This window comes from Polypterus senegalus, chromosome 1 (genome assembly GCF_016835505.1).
Source record: "Polypterus senegalus isolate Bchr_013 chromosome 1, ASM1683550v1, whole genome shotgun sequence".
In the NCBI taxonomy this organism is placed as follows: Eukaryota; Metazoa; Chordata; class Cladistia; order Polypteriformes; family Polypteridae; genus Polypterus; species Polypterus senegalus.
This window is the reverse complement of record NC_053154.1, coordinates 70,028,471-70,043,634: the sequence shown is the minus strand read 5'-3', so window position 1 is coordinate 70,043,634 and position 15,164 is coordinate 70,028,471. Positions and strand designations below refer to the sequence as shown.

The following is a 15,164-nucleotide window of genomic DNA, read 5'->3' as shown; positions in this document are numbered from 1 at the left end:
CATCATTCTGGACAAAATTTTTTAAATGCCTTTCAGACATTCTTGGTGTCACAATCCCTCCTAACCCATTAACAGCTGTGTTTGGTGTACTCCCAGATGGGCTTAAAGTGGAGAAGGACAAACAAAATGCAATTGCCTTTACTACACTATTGGCACGTAGACCTTTCTTGCTCAACTGGAAGAATCCTAACCCACTTCTTTTAAGTCTGTGGGTAACTGATGTTACATCTTATTTGAAATTGGAAAAAATCTAATTCTAACTTAGAGGATTTGTTCAAAACTTTTTTAAAACCTGGCAGGACCTAATCAATAATATTTTAGAATAAGCATTTATATTGGGGGAAAAGACTCCTTTCTCTCTTTACTACTCTCAATAATTTTACTCTGGCTGTTGTCCTTCCTCTCTTTCTCATGTGTGGGGTTGATTTGAATTTAGTTTTGTTAAGTTTTGACTTGCTTGTGTGGAATGTTATATGTCAGTCAGTCAGTCACAATCCAACCTGCTATATCCTAACACAGGGTCACAGGGGTCTGCTGGAGCCAATCCCAGCCAACACAGGGCGCAAGGCAGGAACAAATCCCTGGGCAGGGCACCAGCCCACTGCAGGAATGTTATATGTTTTTAATAAATTCAATAAAAGATAAAAAAATGAATTACATCTCTGACAATTCAGAAAACACCTAAATTTTCCAAGTAGATATTGATGTATCAAGGATGGGTGTAGCTATCTGTCAATCATTTTCAACTTCAGCCAATCGCATATTTTAATTTTGCTGTCAGTCACTTTCTCATTCAGTAAATCACTAACAGGGGTTACTTGTCAATCATTTACTACATCAGCCAAGTGCCTGACTGATATTTAAAAAGAGAAGGCGTGAGTCATGCAAACATTCTGATTAGGTTACGGCATAGCAAAAACAACCCTCTTTGTTGATTTATTAAGCAATAATATGAGAGGCCGAGTGCTGCATCATAAGATACACCTGCAACTGAAGCATACCCTTGCCAATATCTTAAAGAATATCACTCCATCAAGTTTATTATTGCAATTATACCACAGTTTTACCACTGCCATTTATGATTAGAGGTTAAAAAATAATGACAGATAAAGTTTGGAAAAACAGTATTTATTGTTGCTAAGCAACACCTGAGGAGTTCATGTTTTTTCTAATTTTAGTCACATTGACGTAAGTATAAACTATACTTAGTTCAGTTAGTCAAATTAATCAAAATATTTTACTGTTTTTGTTTGCTTGAAAGTCCAAATGAGATAGTATCTTAAATTTAACACGGCTAACTAAGAAAGAGCTAAGAAGCAATTACATCTTTAAATATTGAATAAATTACTATGTGACATAATGCTGACCTTTCACCTTTGTCAAATGTTTAAGATAAACTGTATAGCCTGGACAGCTGAAAATGTCAATTTTTTTTGTTGAAATACACTTGTAGCAAATTGAAATGAGAAGGTGAAATGTTACAACTTGGAATGTAGCAAATTTCACTAGGCAGACCAATTGGCAAGAATGTAGGCATATGATACCTATTGGCATAGTCAGTATTTATACCCTACGCCCATGCTTCTGACTGATTCCATGAATTTTTTCCCCCTTCATACTCCAACTTTTGAAAAAGTTTAACTCATAACTTCAGCAAATGCATAAAATAAAATGTGAGAGTTGTAATAAAATAGAAGGTCCAAAGTGATAAAATGTCTTGAATGTTGTATGTTGTGTGATTATAATCAACATGAGTAAATACTGTATATGGCATATGCAGTAAATATATGAGGAGGCAGAGTCGGAGTTGGAGTCGAAGGTTTTGTGTACTGTCTCCACAGCCCTGGATTTGTGCCATGCAATGCCAGCACATCCTCTTCTTTTACATTTCATTCCTGCCTGAAACCATTTTTATTATTTCATCATTCCACTGATATTTTTTTGTGTCTTTAGGGCTCCACAGTCCCCAAAAAGTTTAAGAAACACTGGGCTAGAACAAAGCCTTGGGCATGTCTATCAGACACAGAGTCTTCTATAAGTTCAGATCTGTTAATACAGTAAATGAATCACACTTTATTCACTTGAACTTTCCTAGATGGTGAGTCTAATTTAGGACTTTCAAGCTCATCTGATAATACTTAGAGCTGTATTGTTGTGTAGGCATATTTCTGAGGGAACATGATAACATTTTCTCTTTCTGCTCAAGTTGCAAACCATTTTGCAAAAACCTGTGTTACTTACTGTCATTTAATCACACCAGTATGGAAAAACATATTGGTAAGTAGGAAGAAGTCACCACTAGAAAAGACAGGCTTTGAAGCATTGTTTCATTTATTTAACAGTTTTAAGGCTTTTGATCCATGCAATACAAATTGGATTTAACATGTTTAGTACTCTCACAGGTTATCCAGAATGTTGATTTGGGACAAACCTGTATTCACATTAATTACACAGTTAATGGCTATCAGCAGTAGAGACATTTTATATATAGTAAAGCACATGAGGTACACTTTTAGTAAACACGAATCCAGAAGAAAACTTGTAGCAAAGCACTGCAGTGTCAGAGCTGTGCACAAACAGTCAGTAATGAGACCTAATACAGTGATAGATTTGAAACAGGCAAAATGACCCAGTTTTTGACTCATAATTAGAAAAAAAAAAGTCTGACGGAAAAAAGCCATGGCAGTAAGTTATGTTATCAGTTAGCTGGCTCAAAATATTACCCGAAAGTAAAAAATAATAATAATAATAATGACAGTGTTTCATGACTCATGAGCAAAGTGATCTGCAGAGATCATCTCTCAGATGCAATATGTCATATTTTATTCTACACGCATTATTTATTGGAGAACATTTCCACCCCACTACACTGTTTACTCAAACCAAAAGAAGTGCTTTGAAAATACTATAATGCATAATTATTCTGACAAAGCAAAAAAATAAAAAAAATACATCCTTAGCTTAGAGTCCCTTACAAATGCACAGCCTGAAGTGCAATAAATAAAATGAGCAAATCCACAAGTGTGCTATTTTTGTGTTTGCTTAATCCAATGTGCAGGTGTTCATAGAACGGCAAAGTTTATTTCATAATCAATAAGCTGTCCACTCAACCTAAGGCATGTCACAGATTTATTGATGGACTGCCATCTGTCAACAAAGTGTGGTCATTTATGGTTAGGTGGTCAGGTACAGCTGAATTGTTTACCTACTGAATTTCTCCCATTGTTCTTCCTACTGACCCAAAATCATTTTTATACATAATTTTCACACATTTTTCAAAACCAATCAAATATTCTCTTTTGACAGAGTATATCAGAATGGAGGCTACAATTGGAGAAAAAAAATACTAATTCTGATAGACAGCAGAGAAGAGTAGTGTTTAGCACTTCTGCCTCATAGTTCTTTGGCTTTGTCACTGTTTGTGTGGAGTCTGTACATTCTACCAATGACTCTAGGTTTTCTAGAGGTACTTCATGATTGATGCAATATCACAAAGATTTGCTTATTAAGTAAACTGTAAGCTCTGAGATAGCCTTGAGAGAGTGTACAACTGGACAAACTAGTGCTCATGTCCTGAGATGCACTGCTTGCCATGTTGGGCTAAGTGGCACTGGAACAGAATCCAGGACCACACAGCATGTAAATGGCAAAACCAGGCTCAACAAATGGATGGCTGGAGGGCATTATATTTTATTCATCTCCTGATCTATAAAGGGCGCAAAATTATTATATTTGTGGACAAGCATTCAAATCAGTGCTTTCAAATATATGTATTCTTTATCTTCTCCCTATTCTACTGATCACAGTTTGCTTTAGCAGAGGAATATGTCCAGTGGTAATTATACAAGCTACCCAGAATTGTAGTCTGTGTATTACAAAACATTTCTTTTTGAGTCTACTGAGAACATAAAAACAAAATTAAGTGTCTTGAATACTGTCTTTATATGATGGGACAACACTTCAAATATTACATCATCCTATAACTATACAACTTTGCAAGTCACATAAATATGGCCTGGAGCCTCAATTTCTAATTTAGGCTTTCTACATTTTAGCTTTCTGCTTCAAAAAAGTATCAGTGGGTTCCACGAGAACATATTAGTACAGCACTTTGACCTCCGTTAAACACTTGCAAAGAATTTTGTGTGGAACTTTAATGTTTTCTGCTTGTGTTCAAATGTATTCCATTCTTCTTATGCTGTCCAAATAATTTGCCTATTTTGTCCAACATGTGTAGACCCTCCTGAGAACTGGCATCCATTTAGGATATTTTTTTTCTATTTTGCTTATTACTGCTAGGATAGGCTTCAGGACCTTAGTGATCCTGGTGCCTACAGTAGGTGGGTCAAAAAGCTTTTATATCAGATATATTTTATACATATCTCTTCAAAAGACCACAAGTTGCATCTAGCAAAATGCTCTTAATATATTAATTAGAGTCAGAAATTGAAAAAAGGCATTTTGTCTGTTAAAGTACAGCCATTTTCCTCCCTTCAAATGGATCATGTTGTGAACAGTAATCAAAATTGTCATACCATTCAGAAGAAGCTTCAGCATGACCCTCAAGTGTCCATAGTCTCTATGAGACAAATGCATGGAACTGTAAAAGACACAGTTCTGTAACTCTCCCCTGTCTAGTATGCATAACAAAATAATGGATGCCAATATATCATTAACTAAATGAAGAGAATTGAGTGGAGGGATATTGGAACCTGACCCTATGAGCTACAAAATGTATTACTCATTTTAACCACATCTGCAAAGGATTAAACCCTGTCTGGAGGACCGTTACAACAGTACAAACAAAAACCCAAAGTAGTCCTTGGGTTTATTTTGCATAATTATTATGTGTTACAGCAATAAGCACAAAATAATTTCAGTCACACTGTTTGCTTATAACTGGCTCCACAAGTGGATCGTAAACAATGAGGTAATCTTTCCTAACATGATTAAACATCTAGAATCAAAGGAGAGGCCTGTCTGGAAAGCTAACTTTTTCACCAGGATATCCGACCTTCTAGATTTTCACAGAACAACCAGTTTTTGTTTTTGTTTTGTTTATAATGAAGCATATTGTAGTAGGTTTAGCAGTTCATAAATAACAAATATTTCATAACTCAGAATACCACCTGCAGCTCAGACAGAAGGGCTGTGTTTTAAACTGAAATGTTTGCTTTTAACCTTTCCTAGACTTCAGAACAGGACAAGCTTAGCAAAGATTCCTCCTCATTTTGGATATTTCAAGGGATGCTAACTGTATTTGGTTCTGCTCTAAGACTACTTCAGATGTAATTTACATTTATTTGATCTGTCATGTATGCTTAAATATAACGTGATGTTATTGGAACCAATTTACTACCCATATGAAAATTTTTAAGTTTAATCTTTACAGTCTGTTATGATTCACTTTAGCAGCCAGTCTTGTAAAGCTGATGTTCCAATGGTGCTGAACTAGCCTTATATTTTTAGTTAGGGGGCTTCAGTTTTTATCCCCATCATAGGCATACCAGTAACATGACATCTGTGAAAAAAGATTCTGAAATGCCTGGGCATAGAACTGAGATTTACTACTTATACATAACATCTCATAGGGCTGTGAAAAACTGAGGAATAGTTATGTGCTCTGGTCAAGCAAAGTTGTGCACCACAGACAAGAAAAACACAATAAAGAGTATAATGTTAGGCATTCAGCACTTATAGTAAAGATACATCATGTCACCTCATAAAGTGCCTTCTCTGTAATTGTATTATCTGCAGACAACAGAAAGAACATCCCAGGGCAGACTGAGGATGAGTTACATCTCTTGATTTGTCTGAGAATGCCTGTGAAATTCTCAAAAGATGTTAAAATCTGTTGTATGTTTTTTTTTGGGAGTTTTTTTTTTGTAATTTTAAGCTCACCCGGGAGAAGCAGAATGGAACCAAATAGCTGAACACATTGCTGTTTAAAATTGTGCCATTAAGGCATCATTAACCACTTCATTGTTCAAGGCTAAACTACTAAAACCATCAGTTCAACACTTTAAAACTTTCAACTTTACCTTTAAAAGGACAACCCATTACACAACAAGAGAAAATGTTCATAAATTAAGATAAATACATTTTTTAAAATCTAGTTCATTTAAATGGTACATTGTAAAATGTCTTTTTCTGCTGTATTCCAGCTTAAAATTGTATGTGATGTGCAGCAGGCAAGATCACTTCTAATCTAGAACATTACCTTCAAAAATTCAAAACCCGATTTAAAAATAGTTACTTTAGGATGGCCACATCATGAGATCTTTCTAGATATGAGTGTTACTCTCAAAGCAAGTCCAAGTCTAATGAACTTAGGCTGGCTATGGGAGCTCGCCAGTAGTTGAAAGTAGTAAACTTCACCAAGGAATCCTCATTCTCTTGGTCTCTGAAATGATGTGCCTCTTTTTTCTTGTTGCTAGAAGCTGTTTTCATCGGCATCCCACCTCCAAGTTCCAGGATCTCCAGCTCTGCAAGATCCAACTCTGGAATAGGCTGCCTCCAGAACAAAAATGAATCATATTGGTTGCTCAGTGTGTCCAGCATTTTTGCTCTATAGGAGGAAAGATAAAATAAAATGTATAGTCTTTAAAAATGGCACAAAGGAGAAAAATGCATTATAAAATGCATAAGAAGCAATGTCTAGACATTGATGTCATTATTATTTAGACCATAGTAGGAGTAGCTATTAAAATCTGAATACTCACAAAAGGCAATTTCCCCTCAGGGATAAATAAAGGGTATCAAATCAAAATCAAAAAATCAAAACCTGTCAAAACTCTGAAAGAAAGATACATTGTAGTTATGCCTGTCTATACTAATAAAAGGCAAAGCCCTCACTGACTGACTGACTCACTCATCACTAATTCTCCAACTTCCTGTGTAGGTAGAAGGCTGAAATTTGGCAGGCTTATTCTTTACAGCTTACTTACAAAAGTTAAGCAGGTTTCATTTCGAAATTCTACACGTAACGGTCATAACGGTTGACAACGTTCGCCATGTTGAACTTTCTTATTTATGGCCCCATCTTCATGAAATTTGGTAGGTGGCTTCCCTGCCCTAACCAAAACCGATGTACTTACTTATTTCAGTGGTATGATGCCACTGTCGCCCGCCGTATTGAAGTTTGTAATGTCACTAATTCTCCAACTTCCCGTGTAGATAGAAGGCTGAAATTTGGCAGGCTCATTCCTTACAGCTTACTTACAAAAGTTAAGCAGGTTTCATTTCGAAATTCAACGCGTAATGGTCATAACGGTCAACAACATTCGCCATGTTGAACTTTCTTATTTATGGCCCCATCTTCATGAAATATGGTAGGTGGCTTCCCTGCCCTAACCAAAACCGATGTATGTACTTATTTCAGTGGTATGATGCCACTGTCAGCCGCCATATTGAATTTTCCAACGTCACTAATTCTCCATCTTCCCATGTAGGTAGAAGGCTGAAATTTGGTACTTATTTCGGTGGTATGATGCCACTGTCGGCCGCCATATTGAACTTTTCAACAGTCTTTGTTACTTATGGGCGCATCTTCAAGAAATTTGGTACGCGGGTTCCCAATGCTAACTGAATCCTACTTACGTACATATATACGTCCATAGCCTGCAGCTCGGTCACCATGTGAGGCGTTGGGTCCCCCATCCCAACGCCTCCCACGTTGTTGGCTGCCTTCCTATATAAGGCCGTCCGTCACTCCAGTCTCTACATTCCCTTCCTTGCTTCGCCACGGGATTCACATCTCCCTGCTGATAACTACAGCCTTTTTATTTAATCCACGGCTTCTCCGCTGTTTTATTGTTCATTTATTACGATTATAGTTATTGTGTAGGTATTTTAGACTTACTGTACATTGTTCAGATACCCGTTTCCTTTATTATTCCAACCATACCCGCATTAACATGTCTATCGAGGTGATCACCATCGATCAAACAACTGTCACTTACCGAGTGGTTTCCATGCCCGGAGATGGCACCTACCTTTTCCATACAAACTGGTGTATACTTACAACGCTTGACAGATGCTGAATGTCACTTCAACACAAGTCCTACAAATACTGTCGTAATTGAAACAAACCATGAAACTCAAACCGATTATTACAGCAGCAATCCAAGCTGTGAGATTTGAGACAAGATTGCTTTTCACATGGCCAACTGTACATTGCATGCTTAAGAGTAAGCTCAGCACACAGCTTAGTCATATTACAACCGGAGGGCCGAACTCAAAATATGGTATACAAAGAGATCCTTAACAAATAATTATTGGTATATTTTCCCTCAGTTTAAAAAGGTTTAATTTTCTTCTTGATAAAACTTTTAGGGCAGTACTTCGCCGCTGCGAAGCGCGGGTATTTTGCTAGTATCTAATATATAAAGCTCAAAATCTGTGTGTATGTATGCATATACAGTGTATGTATATATATATATATATATATATATATATATATATATATATATATATATATATATATATATATATATATATATATATATATATATATATAATATATAAAATATATAAAGACAAGACTTTTTTTTAGATTTTGTCAAGTTCCTGCAAGATGAGACTTTGGCCATGAAATTTTTTCAAGTCACGCCCTCCTCTCAACCATATTCGCACATGGTAATCTCACGTTTCATTCATGTGAATGTTTTTGACAGACACAGTTTCTGCTCTCTCAGCTCTTACAAATTTTAACATTTTCCTCACTTTAAGTTCCCAATTGAAGAAGATGTATTATGTCCAAATCTTATTGGAGAATTTCGTCATGAAGGGTTATCAAAAGAAAAAATGAGTACACGGTCAATCCTAGCACCAAGAAACAAATTAATGCCAAAAATGTTTATTGGTTCAACGGCAGACTATGCTGAAACAGTTGATGGTGATTGTGTGGAAGATCAACTTACAATATCCTGAAGAATATCTTCAACCGTTAACACTGTCAGGTCTTCCACCACACTAATTACTGTAGAAAGAAGGATGTGTCCAAGAAAGGTAATGTAGTACATCTTCAAAGGATAACATCAGACAACAAAGGAGATCTTGATATGCCATATGTATGAAAACGTTAACAGTTTCCAGTTAGAATAGCTTTTGTAAAGACAATTAACAAATCTCAGAGCCAAACATTCGAAAAAGTCGTTTTATTTAATAGAGAGAAAGAAACGAAATTCAATCACATGCAGTTATACGTTGTGTTGTCACAATGAAAGTTCAAACACAGAATCAAAATTCAATGTGATATTGACGAAAATGAAATTCAAAAAATTGTTTTTGCTGAAGTTTCACAGTAAAAGTGTAAGTTTAAAAAGTATTTGTGTGTTAATTTCAAAGCCAAACAGAACAAAAACGTATAACGCAACAAGTAACTCTAACGCAACATGAAACATAACTTACTTTCAAATTATTACATTTTACTCTTTTTTAATATGGTTACTAATTCGCAATAATGTAAAATGCTCTAATTTTGCTCTAAAAGGTGTGTAGTGTAGCTCCAAGACTCCAATTTCCGTTTCTAATAAGGGTTATTTAAATTTGATCTGAAAGTGATGTATATTTGACTTGCAAGATTTAGGGTCCCATAATAGTGAAAGCTTCAGTTTCACAGCACCCATGTCCTGGCCTAGGAATGCTCTGTAATTTACATGTTCTTCCCATGTTTGTTTTGTTTTGGGTGGTATAATACCAGAGCAGCTAGCAAATGTTACCTCATATTTCCAAAGTTTTGGATGCTGTCAATGTGGAATTTGTATATTCTTCCAGCCTTTGCATGTTTTCTTGTTAGCTTTCACCAGAAACTTCACGTTTCACATCCACATTCCAGAAACATTGGTGTGTGCATTAGTGGTATATGCTTGGCTGGCACCCCCTTTAGGGTCAGTTCCTATATTGCAAACTGATTGTGGTCCTGAACTGTCTTAAATCACAAATCACATTAATCAGGTAACTTGATTTTATATATAAATATATATACATATTCATTCAATTTCTTCTATGCCCTGCAGGTAGTACAAACAAGCCACTGTAAATTGGTCCTGTATGGGTGAGTCTGCCCTCTAATAGACTGGTTTTCCATGATGGAGCTGTTTCCTGCTTTCATTCCATCTTGTCTAGAAAGTGATTTAATCAGAGGGTTCTGAAATGTAATGAATGAATGAATGATAAGATTGTTTATCTGCAACATCAAAAAAAATATTGGTCAGGAACCTTAACAGCTCTGTACCTGCTGGAATAGACTACAACTCATTGCTACCATGTTTTGAAGTAAGCTTAAAAATAATGGCACTTTATTGTTCTTTACTGGGTTGTATGGTTCCTCGTGGAACTATTGCTTGGCAAAGCACCATTTTATTCTGAGAAGTATTATTGGCGTATAAAGATGGTGATTCATAAACCTTCTAATATGTAGAAAAAAATCCTTTAAGGTAGCCAACCTAGCAGGGCACTAGCAGATTAAGAGCACCTGGATTTAGCCTGTGTTATTATAAATATGCAGCAAGAGTCCTTTTAAAATCAGGATCCATTGGTGTTTCACAAATCTATTGCCATCTATTCCTTGTTATTTATTTTATGGAGGCTGCTATGGATCTAAATAAATAAAGGTTCTTTCTGGAACCTGCATGTGAATAGGTCTTTTTAGAACAAAAAATGTTTTGCCTATGGCATTGCTCTGAAGAACCACTTGGGCATCTTTATTTTTAAGAGTGCAGGTTCAGAAAACAACTTTCTGAGCACATGGTAAGCAGAATTAAAACAGCAGTTGGAGGTTGTGAATGGAATTGTTAATGCAAATTTATTTTCTTGTATTCCACTAGTCAGTCATATAGCCTTTAACAGCAATCAGAAGACGGAATATACAACACCTTAAAAAAATATTAAAAGAGTCCATGCTTTGGACACTTGGTGGATGGGTGCTTGGCTGGATATAGGCATACACAATACAGTCCTGGCAGTTAAAGATGGGTTCCGTGAATAGTGCCTTAAAGGATGCAAGAAAGCAATTCACATAACAATAATGACAGGGCTATTAAATCAAAGGTCTAGTTAAACACTAATGCCAGAAACAAAATATTGTTTTTTTGCCCCAATCCTTGTATGGTGGCCCCTGGGGAAATGGGGGACGCACAAAAGAAGACCCCACCCCACCTACCATACACTAAACACAAAGAAGTCGATCATTGTTACAGAGCACGCACCCAACCCCAACAAAGCAGCATCCTTCAGTAGCTTGCTGTAACGAGCTTTTTTTACTAGTGTGCTGCTTTTAGTTTCAGCCATAAGCGAATCTCAATCTGTCGCAGACGAATCAGATTCAGCAGTTGCAAAGAACAAACAAGGCAAGTGATGGAAGGAATAGGACGGGAACATTCTCAGAATGTGCGGCATGAGCTTTAAATAAACAGCTACGGCGCCCCATCCGCTATCTATTACATGTAAGAACCGAGTATTTATTAATTGGCAGTAAAAGGTATTTCTAACGGCCGTGATATATCAGTTTAATGTACAAATATTATACAATAATTTAAAATAAACGTGTCGCACTTTACATTACATATTTTCCACGTAGTACGAGAGAAAAACAAGACAGGTCTTTTAAAATTTGCATGTCGCCGTTCCTTACACTTTAAGATTGTACGCTTGTATATTATGTGTTAAATAAACGTGGTTTTCTGTACCCTTCTGATCCTCTTCTCCGCACCCTCCCACTGAAAGACAATTGATTTTTCGCATTAGACCCACCCTTCAGTTAGAGTGATCCGAACAGACGCAAAATCAATCGTCTCTTTTGCAAAAGAACTCAAAATATAACATAGTACTACACAATTCAAATTTGATAGAAACACATTTCATAATAAATGAGAGTGTATAAATAACGTAAGTACAAATTGTACATCATGCCAGCATTGTTCACGAAACACAAACACTTAAAAAGCTTTTATGAAATTATTTTTTCATTCCTGTTGCCGTATAGTATGGATATCAATATCTCACCGTTGTGGAGCCCTCGGTGTTGGCACTTGTTCGCACAAGCTGGGGTTTCCAAACGCCTCCTGTTATAACGGGAATGCAGCTGATGCCCTGCGCTCAACCCGCACTTGCTCTCCGCAGTGTGTCTCAGCCCTATCATGAAGAGCACAGATTTCGCCCAATTGCTGTTCTTCTTGGACCACCTCTTTCTTTCTCAAACCAATCCAAATACAAATCGCTTTCGCTGAAGAACCGCCCTCCTCTCTCATGTAGGGCTTTTGTCACTGCCCAGAAAGACGTTACCGTTTATAGGGATGAACAATGATTATTAAAATATACCGGTCTGCTACTGTAGTACGAAATCATCACACCCTCCGAGTATATCCTGCACACAGTCTAAAACAGTTCAATGCCCGTATAAGTACATCTAAACTCACCGAGCTAAACTCACATTTTAATTCAATTGATGACCTAATTCTTGAAATGCCCACCTTAATGATCATATACTAACAAGGAGGTGGCTACAACTTCCTGACAGTTCTATGCATTTCAGTGAAAAAACGTTATTTTTTTATTTTATTGTATACCATATATTTTTAATGATTCTATTCAAGCTTCATGTATTTCATAATATTAAACATTTTCAGAGTTATATATATATAGTTAACTATTCATATTATTTTAATTTATAAAATAAAGTTGCATGAGATCTCTGTTAAAACTATGTCCAACTGGTAACCAGCTACTATATAACTATTAAAAAAAACAATAAAGAATATGATCAAGCTATTATTTTATTGAGTTTCAGAACGTTTTATATTACTTCTGATATAAGATCTTACCAATTACATAAGATCTTTCACTATCAAAGCACCTTGCAAGATTAAGACAGTTTCTTAATAATCAAAATATATAATTTATTGTCAGGGTTTGATCTGTTGGTCACAGGCCCTTGGGGCTGACAAGACATCTGCCCCAACATCCTCAACCCTGGACGCCTGCAAAGATCAGCCTACAGAATAAAAGTGCAAACATATGCCAATGTTTATTTGTATCCATAGGATATCAAAAACAATATAAAACTTAATTATGAGTAGATAGCACATAGTACATAATTAAACAAAAATAACTTGTCCTGGGATTAGCATGTTTAAATGATGAGATGGCAAGTGGGAAAAAAACAACATATACATACTCTGCATTCACTAATAAAGCACAAATTATGAAATAAAAAATCACAGTCACTAGTTCATTTGAACTAAGACTGTCCTTGCTAAAACTGACTGAACACTGGATTTTGCTGACTCTCACCACCTGTGCTCTAAACATTCAACACTTTGGAAGTCAGTGAGGGCACCTGACTGAATTTGCAGACTTACAAACAATAACTTTATATTCATCAACTTTATCTCTCTTTTTAATATCCTAACACTACCAGCCAGTATAGTTTATCACCTACTGTACTAATAAGTCCAAATCCAGTAAAAAACAATACTTGAAAAAAAATAACAGTATTAAAATACATTCAGGGTGCCCAGAGTTCACAAGGGCCCTGAAATGGCAATATTACACAAAAACTGACCCTTCAAGGGACTCAGAATCCTTATCACCACTTCTGGATACATCTTCTGAGATCCAGGTGATTTAATTTTCTTGAAGGGGTACAACTGACTTTTGGGCTTCAGAAACTGGGACCAGCTGGCCCATTTGGGCACCTATGTATGTGCAGTATAATACTGTGTTTAATTAGTTCATTAATCAATTACAGAGTATGCTTTTTACTCCTGGCCACTTTGTACAGATCTTTAATTATCTTAAATACCGCAGCTGTAATCATAACTTCAGCCCAAAAAAAGTAGTAAAATTTAATTCTAATTATTAAACCTTTGCTCTGACTTATATTGCTATCTCTAGTCTTTTATATATTTACTAGGGGGCTTTGCCCCCTGCTTGCTTCGCTTGCCAACCCCCTGGCGGACTCTATATGCGCTAGCCACTTTGTGGCTCTGCCACTTATGTATAAGAAAGCAGATGTACAATTTAAATAGATTCTTATTTTCATGGGAATTGTTACATAGACCTAGCTATTATACACTTACATTACAATGAGTAATTAACCATAGTAAAAAATAGTAAAAAGTAATAAATTGAAAGAAAATTTCAAAGTTTCATGTTGCGTTAGAGGTATTCATTAGTTATGCGTTTTTGTTCTGTTTGGCTTTGAAATTAACACACAAATACTTTTTAAACTTACACTTTTACTGTAAAACTTCAGTTTAAACAATTTTTGGAATTCACTTTTCGTCAATATCGCTTTGAATTTTGGTTCCGTGTTTGGACTTACATCGTGACAACGCAATGTATAACTTCCTGTGAGTGAATATCATTTCTTTCTCTCTAATAAATACACAGACTTTTTCAAATGTTTGTCCCTGTGATTTGTTAATTGTCATAGCAAATGCTATTCTAATGGGAAATTGTAAATGTTTTAATACAAATGGCATATCAAGATCTCCTTTGGTGTCTAATGTTATCCGCGGAAGATGTACTACATTACCTTTCTTGTCGCCTGTTAAAATTTTACATGTCAGAATTGTTCGACCAATTTTGAATACAACTAATCTTGTCCTATTGCATAGCTCATCACTCAAACATAAATTACACAATAATGTTACAATGCATTCTTCTTTCAACACTAATTCTGCCGGTGAAAGACCAGACGGTGTTAATGGATATTGTAAGCTGATGTTTTCATCTTCCGCACCATCACCACCAACTGTTTCAGCATAGTCTATTGATACTCGTTTAACCAATTTGCCATGTAACCGATTGACCATTTTTGCGTTAATTCGTTTGACTTTGTTTCTCGGTGCTAGGATTGTCTGTGTACTCATTTCTTCTGTTGATAACCCTTCAGGATGAAATTCTTCAATAAGATTTGCACAAAATAAGTCTTCTTTTATTGGGAACTTAAAGTATGGAAAATGTAAAAATGTGTAAGAGCAGAGAGTGCAGGAACTGTGTCATACAAAAGCATTCACACGAATGAGAGGTGAGAGGACCTTGGGCATGGGGCGTTAAACGGAAATGGTTGAGAGGAGGGCGGGATTTGAAAAAATCTCATCTCGTCTCAAGATTTTCTTTTATAATAGAGAGACATATTTCTAATGATTCAATACATT

General features: G+C 36.0%; 1 protein-coding gene across 1 annotated transcript; it reads right to left on the bottom strand.

Moving 5' to 3' along the window:
• Positions 1–2,309: 2,309 nt before the first annotated feature.
• On the bottom strand, positions 2,310–12,141 carry mllt11 (MLLT11 transcription factor 7 cofactor). The gene is made up of 2 exons (XM_039750502.1): positions 12,007–12,141; positions 2,310–6,568 (listed from the first exon to the last, which is right to left on the bottom strand). The coding sequence occupies exon 2, from the start codon at positions 6,559–6,561 to the stop codon at positions 6,304–6,306; it is 258 nt and encodes an 85-aa protein (XP_039606436.1). The 5' UTR covers positions 6,562–6,568; positions 12,007–12,141; the 3' UTR covers positions 2,310–6,303.
• Between the last annotated feature and the right edge of the window lie 3,023 nt (positions 12,142–15,164).

Excerpts from the sequence above, each read along its gene's own strand:
- mllt11 (XM_039750502.1), bottom strand. The coding sequence starts at position 6,561 with ATGCTGGACACACTGAGCAACCAATATGATTCATTTTTGTTCTGGAGG.